Source organism: Cucumis melo, chromosome 8, assembly GCF_025177605.1.
Source record: "Cucumis melo cultivar AY chromosome 8, USDA_Cmelo_AY_1.0, whole genome shotgun sequence".
Taxonomy (NCBI): Eukaryota; Viridiplantae; Streptophyta; class Magnoliopsida; order Cucurbitales; family Cucurbitaceae; genus Cucumis; species Cucumis melo.
In genome coordinates, this window is record NC_066864.1 from 10,013,836 (window position 1) to 10,023,574 (window position 9,739).

Here is a 9,739-nt window from a genome sequence, read left to right on the forward strand (position 1 = left end):
CATGTCAGAGATAGAGAGGAAAATAAATTTCTTAATGAAAGCTGTCGAGGAGCAAGATCATGAAATCGCCACCTTGAAAGATCAAATGAAGGCTTGTGAAACTACTGAGTTAAGCAAAACTCCTCTTGTCAAAGCCAGCGATAAAGGAAAAGTTGTGTTGCAGGAAAATTAGATGCTACGGTCCATCTCTTTTGCCTCTCTATCAGTCTAGTAGTTGCAAGATATGATCACAAGTTCCATAAGAGCTCAGTGTAGAGGACCAAAAAAAACGTCTTTCATGTACTCCAAGTCATACACCAAAAGAATAGATGACTTATGAATGCCTATTGGGTACCAACCTCTAAAGTTCCAACAGTTCGACAAAAAGGGCAATCCAAAGCAACACATTGCTCACTTTTTTAAGACATGCGAAAACGCAGGATCAAGAGGAGGCCAACTAGTCAGGCAGTTCATTCGAAGCTTAAAAGGAAATGCTTTTGAGTGGTATATTGATCTAGAGCCGAAAGTAATTAACAGCTAGAAACAGAGTTTCTCAACCGCTTCTATAACACTAGGAATGCCGTCAGCATGATGGAGTTGACGAACACTAAATAGCGGAAGGGAGAGCTAGTCATCGACTACATAAACCGATGGAGAGCTTTAAGCCAAGATTGTAAAGACAAGCTTACAGAACTGTCTGCAGTAGATATGTGCACCCAAGGTGTGCACTGGAAACTTCTTTATATTTTACAGGAAATGAAACCTAGCATGTTTAAAGATTTGAGAACTCGCACCCATAATATGAAGCTGAGTATCGCCAACAGAGGAGCAAAAGATTTCTTGGTTTAAAGAACGAGGAGTGACATGAATGAAATCAATGATACTAAAAAGATTACAAATAGTGTCCTAAACGAGTCTATGGTTGTTCAAGAGACTAAATTGAAATCTTTCTCTAAAAGAAAGAAATAAAACATGAAAGAAATCATGATGGCGATGAAAAGCGATGCTCAACTCTTAGAGAAAGATAGAAAAATGTTTATCCCTTTCCTGACTCTCATGTTGCAGACATGTTGTAGCAATTGATAGAGAAACAACTTATTCGGTTGCCAGATTGTAAACAACCAGAGCAAGTGGGAAAGTAGATGATCCTAACTACTGTAAGTATCATCAGATCATTAGTCACCCTATTGAAAAGTGCTTCATATTGAAGGAGCTAATTCTAAAGTTGGCTCGTGAAAATAAGATTGAGCTAGATATTGATGAAGTAGCTCAAACGAATCATGTTGCAGTCAAGATGTCTTCAAGTGTTCTGCCATTACTGTTGCTTTATGATCAAAGGGAAAGTTTAATTTAATTTGGGACTTTGGAACCTATACTTGTTCGATTCCAACAAAAGATCATGACGACGAACTCTCAAAACAAAAAAGAGCCTATTGAGGATGACGACAAAGAATGAATAGTTGTGGCTCGTAAAAAAGGGTGACAAACATATTCCATTCAAACGAAGTCGCACTTCCATCAAAAGCATTCAAAAGGAAGCATCTCTCATAAAAATAAGGGAAAAAGAAACAAGAAGATGTCGAAGCCTAGGTCTATCAAAGGAAAAGATGAGGACTTCCTCTTACCTCGATGGTCGATAACTTTGGCAGAATTCCTCCCAAGAAGCTTCCTTGAGGATCATCTAAAAGAAATATTAGAAGTCACTGTATGTCATGCTGTCAGTGTAGTAGAAGTCAACAACAACTATGTGTCTTCTAAAGAAGTCGACAATTCAAGTGAAATTAAGAAAAGAACTTCTATCTTTGATCGTATCAAGCCTTCAACTACTCGATCTTCAGTCTTTGAAAGATTAAGTATGGCCACGAAAGAAGAAGAAAACCAATGTCTAACGTCTACTTCCACTCAAACTTCAGCTTTCAAAAGGCTAAGTATCTCCACATCAAAGAAAGATCGACCTTCAATATCTACTTTTGATCGTCTAAAGATGACAAACAATCAACAACAAAGAGAGATAAAAACTTTGAAGACAAAACCATTTCTTGAAGAAAATAATGATGATGGTAAGATCCACAATCGTATCCCATCACGCATGAAGAGGAAGCTATCTGTTGACATAAGTACAGAAGGCTCCTTGACAGTGAAGCTAAGACTTATTATATTCACCAATTCTATAAACGAAGAAGGTGAACACATCCTTGATGAAAATATGAGCTACTAAACATGCAAAGCTCTTTATCCCAAAAGCCTAAACTGCATGGTGCTTCTAGCCCACAAGAGTTTAAAAGGTGAATGAAAAAAAATGAACTACGTTATAACTTGATCCCTATATTATAAAGGGTACCTAGGCAGCTTAAGGGAAACTTTAAGTTCAGTCCAATAAAAAAAAAGTTGAGAAGAATGGAAAATAATAGTGACATGGTCACATAAAGCATGACACTAGCAATTTATGGTTTTCATTCTTATCAAAGAATGTCAACTTAAAGGTTAAGATGTCATGTTGGGGGCAATATAACAAATCAAAGAGGTGTTACACTAGGAGCAAGATGTTGTAAAGTTAGATGCTCACAGGGGGCATCACTCCTCTAAAGTTCAATACTCCATCTTCAACTTGGAAGTTTCTCAAAATTTTCTTTGTTGATAACTTCAAATTCAAGTTAAAAAATTTCATAAAGGCTCATTCAAATGCAAGACTGGAGACTTCACCAATGCTCCACCGACTTCGAGGACTGCATTGCTACTTTTCCATGTCCAAGTTCAAAGGTTTCGTCGATGCATCCTCATATTCAAGCTCGAAGGCTTCATCGACGCTTTCTCATATTGAAATTCAAAATTTTTGTCTTCTTCAAGCAAAAAAAAAAAAAAAAATCTTTCATCGTTGCCTTTTTAAGCAAGTTTGAAGACTTTAGACTTCATTGATAAAAAGGTAGCTTTGCCTCCTTTAAAAGAAATGTCGATGCGACAAAAAAACTCTACCTCATTTCTAATATGTTGTATCCTTGAGAGAACGATGAAGGTGTCTGATCGCTCCTACCAGCGCGATGGATCTGACGGTAAAAGTCTGATCGTCCCCCAGTAGAAGTTGGATTGATGACGGCAGAGTCACCTCTCCAAACGACGAAGGTACCCGATCGCTCCTACCAGGGTAGTGGATCTGACGGCAAAAGCCCGATTGTCCCCAGTAGAAGTTGGATCGTTGACGGCATTGTTACCTATTCAAATGACGAAGGTGCTCGATCGTTCCTACTAGGGCGATGGATCTAACGACAAAAGTTTGATTGTCCCCCATTAGAAGTTGGATCGCTGATGGCGAAGTCACATCTCGAAATGATTGCGAAAAAAAAAAGAAAAAAAGAATAATAAAAAAAAGGAAAGAAGAAAAAATCCTAACCTTTTGAAGACGCGTTTGGAAGCAAAAAGAGGCACGACAACTTTAACTCCTAAAAAAAATTATTAGAAAAAAGAAAAAAAATGAAGGAGAAGAGAAGTTTGTTTTTTTTTTCCTCTCATACTTTTGTTCTGCTTGATGAGAAAAGTATAATGAAGTCCAAAAGTGAAACAAATTGGACAATTCTAATGATGTCACATGTCTTTATTATGAAAATTGAATCAAATTAATTATTTTCGTTTAATTAAATATTATTTAATTAAGCTAAGATTCAATTAAGTCCAAAAATAATCTTAATTTAGCCCAAAATTAAATGACTCAAATCCATGTGATTGAGCCTATGGGTATGGTCCATGGACCAATCTAGGCCCAAGTACAGAAAAGCCCACTAGGGAACTCTATAAATAAGGGAGTTCTCTTCATTTGTGGAGGTTGAAAATTTTTGACTTCAGAAGGTCTAAAAGAGAATTCTTCCAAGAGATAAAAGACTCCTCAACTCCTGAAGTCGACCACCCTCAAAGATTGAAGCTCCTTTGAAGATACAAGCTTTCTTCCAAGACTCCAACTTCAAGAACATCACGTGCTTCGCTTCCTCAAATCAAACATAAGCATCCAATTGAGAGAGAATCAGAGGATTAAATTCTAGAGATCGAACCGCATTGCATCAAATCAATACAAGCACAACATCAACACATGTTCAACTCCACGAACTAAATTTCTCAAGAAATATCGTGTGAATATTATTAATTTTTTTCTTTTCGTTGTTAATTTAATCTTTATATATCTATCTTTAATTTCTTTATATTTAGCATTTTTTATTTAATTCTTATTTTCTTCTCTTTATAGATTGATTATTGTTCTTTTGATATATTCTCTTTTTTTTATATCCTATTTAATATTATATTTTTTCTCCGTATTTGTTTATTTTTCTTGTTCTTATTTCTCCATTTTTCTTCTCTTATAATTATTTCTTTATTATCTTATTTCTAATTTCCTTTCTCTTATAACATATTTATTTGGTTATGTACATTTTTTCGTATCTTCTTGATCATTTTTTTTACTAATTATTTGTTCTAACTTTCTTCTTCCATTTTCTAGTAATTTTGTTTTATATATTATTTTACTTATAGATTATTGTTTACTTTACATTTTTATCCTGTACATATACTTATTTAGGGCCTATTTGGCCCACGGAGTGAGGTGAGGTGGAGTGGGCTATAATAGCCCACTCCATGTTTGGGCCATGGATTATAAAATAACCACGATGTTGAAGCCACTTCCTCTAATCCTTCATTTGCGTTCTGTTCCTCAATCCCTCTCAACTCCACCGCACTTCGTCTTTCACAATCCACTTCATCTCCTTCTCTATGATCAACTTCGTCTCCCTTTCGTCTCCCTTCTTCGAAATCATTTTTTTTGCTATTGTTCTGTGATTCCCTTGCCGCTCATTCTTTTTCCCTTGCCGCTCATTCTTTTTTCCTTGCTGCTCATTCTTCACCTTGCCACTCATTCTTCCTCTTGGCCGCTCCAATCTTGTACCCAAAATAATTTCCTTTTGGCCATCGTTCGGTTGTAGTGATTCATAGATCCAACATAACTTGGTTGTTAGGGTTTGTGGGATTTTTTTGGAGCTTGGTAGGGGTTTTGCGAGGATATGAGCGTGGTTAGGGTTTGAAGAGAGCATGGTAGGGATGAAGATTTCTCATCCCTTCACGGTTTGTATCACTTCTCTTTCTTATTTTAGAAAAGTCGATGATGAGGTCCCTTTATTTCTTTCACACATTTATATTGTTCTTTGTATGTTCCTGAAGCCGATTGGTGTCGGCCGATTATATTTCTGATTCAAGGGTCTTGTATTGTAATTAATTTTCACCAATCTGTTGTATTGAATTGGTCTCTATTTTTCATATTATTTGAACATCTGAGGTTGAAATATTTTCCTTGCTTTTCTGTGATCATTAGCCTTCTATTTCATTCTGTTTTATATGTAACCCTTGAGCTGCTGTATGAACTACTTACCCTATGATTTAGGTTCATTACATCATATTGCCATACCCCTTGTTTTTGGGATTAGTATCTTGACTGATGTTAGGGTTGGGTTAAAACATATCCCTATTTTCATGGATTTTTTTTTACTGTTTTGATTCTCTACAAAGTCACTATTGCACTAAAATAATTTTCAACATCTTCTCATGTACTTCATGGTCAACATCTTGCAGATCTGATATGTCCTTTTTATTTGGTTGTTTTCGGTCAACTTCATAAACTTCTTCACCCAACCATTATAAATGGTCTCAATTTAACTTAAGTATTATTCAACCTCATCCCATATTTGTTTTCTCGTCATTCCTTGGTAGGCTTCTGTGTTTTCCACTTATGTTTGCTCTCCAATTGTTTGGCAACTTTTTTGTCATTCTTTGTTATGCATTTGGTCTTTATGCCTCTCTATTTTCTGATAATTCCTTGCAATTGTACGCCATTGATTAAGACTTGACAAATTCTTTTGTATATACTTATGTTCTATATTTACTCTCTGTCTGTTATGTTTGTTATGTTTGTATGTAAAACATATTTCTCTCTGTTTTGTATGTTTTATTTCCACTTGATTCAAACTCAAAATGTTGTCAATTATACAAGAAATTCAAGCTCAACTAATCTAATGAATTTCTTACCTCTGAGGCTTGTCCAATTAATTTTTTTTTTACCTTACATACACTGTCTTACATTTATTCAAACAACTTTTTATTATACTGTTTTTGTTTTAACTTGAAACAGGTGTACGTCGAATTAAAAAGTATTGGTATGTCATCCTTCCTTATACTTTTCTAATATTGTTAATGTGTATTGCAATTTGTTTAATGTCATCCTTCCTTATACTTTTCTAATATTGTTAATGTGTATTGCAATTTGTTTAATGAATTTCGTGGCTAACATTTGTCTTTGTGACGTTTTTTTAGGTTGGTGAAGAGCAAGAATTCAATATTCGAGGTTCGTACACCAATGTTTTACATGGTTGGAATAATTTTTCCCGATCATTGGTTTGTCAATAGCATGTTATAATAGTTAATTTTTAGATGCCTCAATCTTGTTGGAAGACATGTAATTACATCATTTTTTATTTATGATGACTGCTACTGTTGAGCTTTATTAAATTTTATGTTGATATTTATTGACTTTAAATATTCACGTATGTATTGCTTATTTTGGAATTGTTGCCATATTTTGCAAATATATTAGTATATTTTATGGAATGTTACCATGTCTTAAATATGTTTTGAAAATTTATTGAATTTAAAAAAGAGCATTGAAAACATATCACACAATAGTGAGTATTAATTACTTTAGTACACGTTTAAGAACATTAATTCAATTATACACAAAAGTATAGGGGTAATCCAAAAAAGTGGAAGGGTCTAAAAAGGGAGGGTGAACATAAATTATTTTGAAATAGGACCATAAGATGGAACTAATTATGTTTCAAAAAATTTAAAATAAGTTGATGAATAAAAGATTTTTGGTCAATTGTAACACGATTAAATCTTAAAAGGAATATTTTTTACTAAAATTTTTCACAGATTTTAATTATATAAACAATTTTAAAAGTGCAAATAGTAGCCTTTGTTAAATTATATATAAAAGCTAAAACCCTAATTCAAATTTCTTCACAATATCTTGAAGTGTTTTTAGTTTTTTCAATTTACATGTCTTTTTATACTATTTGACTTATTTTTTTTTAGTTGGAACGTTATGAAATTGAAGTAGAATCATTTGTTGTTGACTGATGTATTCAATTCTTCAAAATAGTTTTTATCCACATAAATTTATCATACGAATACAATGGATCCCAATAAAGTGATAAAGGATATAAGGGTATAACAACATAGCAATAAATGTAAAATTTTAAAAAGATAAATGTTAGAACAGATTGTTTAAAATGATCAAATGGAGGAAAAAAGAAAATAAAATTACAGTAAAGGATATAAAAGAGTTTGTTGGCCAATTAAAAAACAATATTAAGAGAATAATGACACATAATGAAGTACAAGGAAGAAAGCATTATTCTGTTGGTAGGTTTTATGGATCATTAATTTATTCTGAATTGCTCAAATGGAACTGGGGATTGACGTCAAAGTTGAACCAATAGAAATCATTTTAAACACTTCAAAAAAAATTAGATAATTTTTCTTATTAAAATGGTTTAAATAAAATGCATTTTATTTTTACACTTTTTTCGTTAATAATTCAAACCATTTTATCCAAACCATTTTTACATTAGAAACACTTTTTAAATGGTTTACATTTTTATTAACAGTGTATTAACTCTAAACAAACAATATGAATTGTTCAAATCATCAGTTGTCATCACATAATGGATCCACAAGAGTTAGTTACGATACTTACAGTATTTACAACGTCCCAACGTCCGTTACTTCTGACACTAGAATTATTACTGAATGATCATAAGAAGATAAAACATACATCATTTGATAGTAGACATTGTATTAGACATTGTATTAGACAATTAGCATATTTTCGACTAATCCATGAGTCAGATCTTTGTTGTCGTCAAAGTACACGAATGGATAGAAGGTGTTTTGCCATTTTATGCCATTTACTAAGGACGACTGCTGGATTAGTCGAAACAGAAGTTATAGATGTAGAGGAGATGGTTGCCATGTTCCTGCATATATTAGCTCATGACGTGAAGAACCGAATGATACAAAGGGAATTTGTACGGTCTGGTGAGACTGTTTCTAGACATTTCAACATTGTCTTGTTAGCGGGTTTTCGGTTACACGACGAGTTGTTGAAAAAACCTCAGCCAGTAACAAACTCGTGCACCGATCCAAGATGGAAATGGTTTGAGGTAAATACCAATTGTCTGGATTCTAGTTAGACCTACCAAACAATATTCGTTAGATGGCTATTTCATACTTGTTGATGTTATTATACCGTAGAATTGTCTTGGTGCGTTAGATGGCACATACATTAAGGTGAATGTCAGTGCAACCGATCGTCCAAGGTACAGGACACGGAAGGGTGAAGTTGCGACAAATGTACTTGGTGCTTGTGATACAAAAGGTGATTTTGTGTTTGTTTTATTCGGATGGGAAGGATCAGCCGCTGATTCCAGAATTCTTAGAGATGCCATATCAAGACATAACGGACTAAAGGTTCCGAAGGGTAAATACGTAGATGTTTTTATATTTATAGTCTTTATATTCATAGGACGAGAATTGAAATAGTGGAGATCTGAACAGGGTATTATTATCTATGTGATGCTGGGTACCCAAATGCTGAGGGTTTTTTGGCGCCATATAGAGGAGAAAGATATCATCTTTCAGAGTGGCGTGGAGAAAGTAATGCACCAACAACAGCTCGAGAGTTCTTCAACATGAAACATTCGTCGGCACGGAATGTCATCGAAAGAGCATTTGGGTTGTTGAAAGGTCGCTGGGCAATTTTAAGAGGAAAGTCATACTACCCAGTCGATGTCCAATGTCGAACAATCATGGCGTGTTGTCTGCTACACAATCTTATCAATAGAGAGATGACTAACAGTGAAATAATCGAGATTAATTACATTGAGGCTTCAAACGAATGGAGTGAATGGAGGGATCAATTGGCTCATACGATGTTTAGTGATTGGGAGTTACGTGATCAGTAGTGCCTTAATATTTTTCAAATTACTGTCAACGCTTCAAATTATTTTGTCATTTTGTTCTAAACTGCTAATATTTCGTGAAATGTATGCACTACAAACACTCTTAATGCATGTCATTCTTGTCGTATTTACTAAATATGTAATTTCGATTGTCTACAATTAACTATGTTGAATATTAACACCTCTTTTAAATGCTGCTAATATATACGATAGAATGGCAAGTTTGTCACGAGCACCGAAACATACATGGACTGAAAAGGAAGAAGCAAAACTTGTTGAGTGCTTGGTGGAATTGGTTTCATCTGGGGGATGGAGGTCCGATAATGGGACATTTCGACCTGGGTACCTGGCCCAATTGCAATGAATGATGGCAGAGAAGTTGCCCGGCACTAATATCCAAGCATCACCGACAATAGATTGTCGTGTGAAATCTCTTAAAAAAACCTACCATGCAATTGCAGAAATGAGGGGCCCATCATGTAGTGGCTTTGGATGGAATGAAGAATTCCAATGCATCATCGTAGAACGGGATTTGTTTGATAGTTGGGTTAAGGTATTAATTTCATAATGCAATTATACATATTTTTTATAATCACAATCATCAACTAATCTCCCTAAGTTACATTTGTACAGAGTCATCCTGCAACCAAAGGCCTTCTACACAAATCATTTCCATATTATGATGATCTGACCTATGTCTTTGGCAAAGA

At 34.3% G+C, this 9,739-nt stretch overlaps 1 protein-coding gene across 1 annotated transcript; it reads left to right on the forward strand.

The window, feature by feature from the left end:
• Positions 1–7,943: 7,943 nt before the first annotated feature.
• On the forward strand, positions 7,944–9,032 carry LOC103495887 (protein ALP1-like). Its single transcript, XM_008457570.1, has 3 exons — positions 7,944–8,231; positions 8,323–8,548; positions 8,626–9,032. Exons 1-3 carry the CDS (start codon positions 7,944–7,946, stop codon positions 9,030–9,032), a joined length of 921 nt encoding a protein of 306 aa, XP_008455792.1.
• Positions 9,033–9,739: the final 707 nt, after the last annotated feature.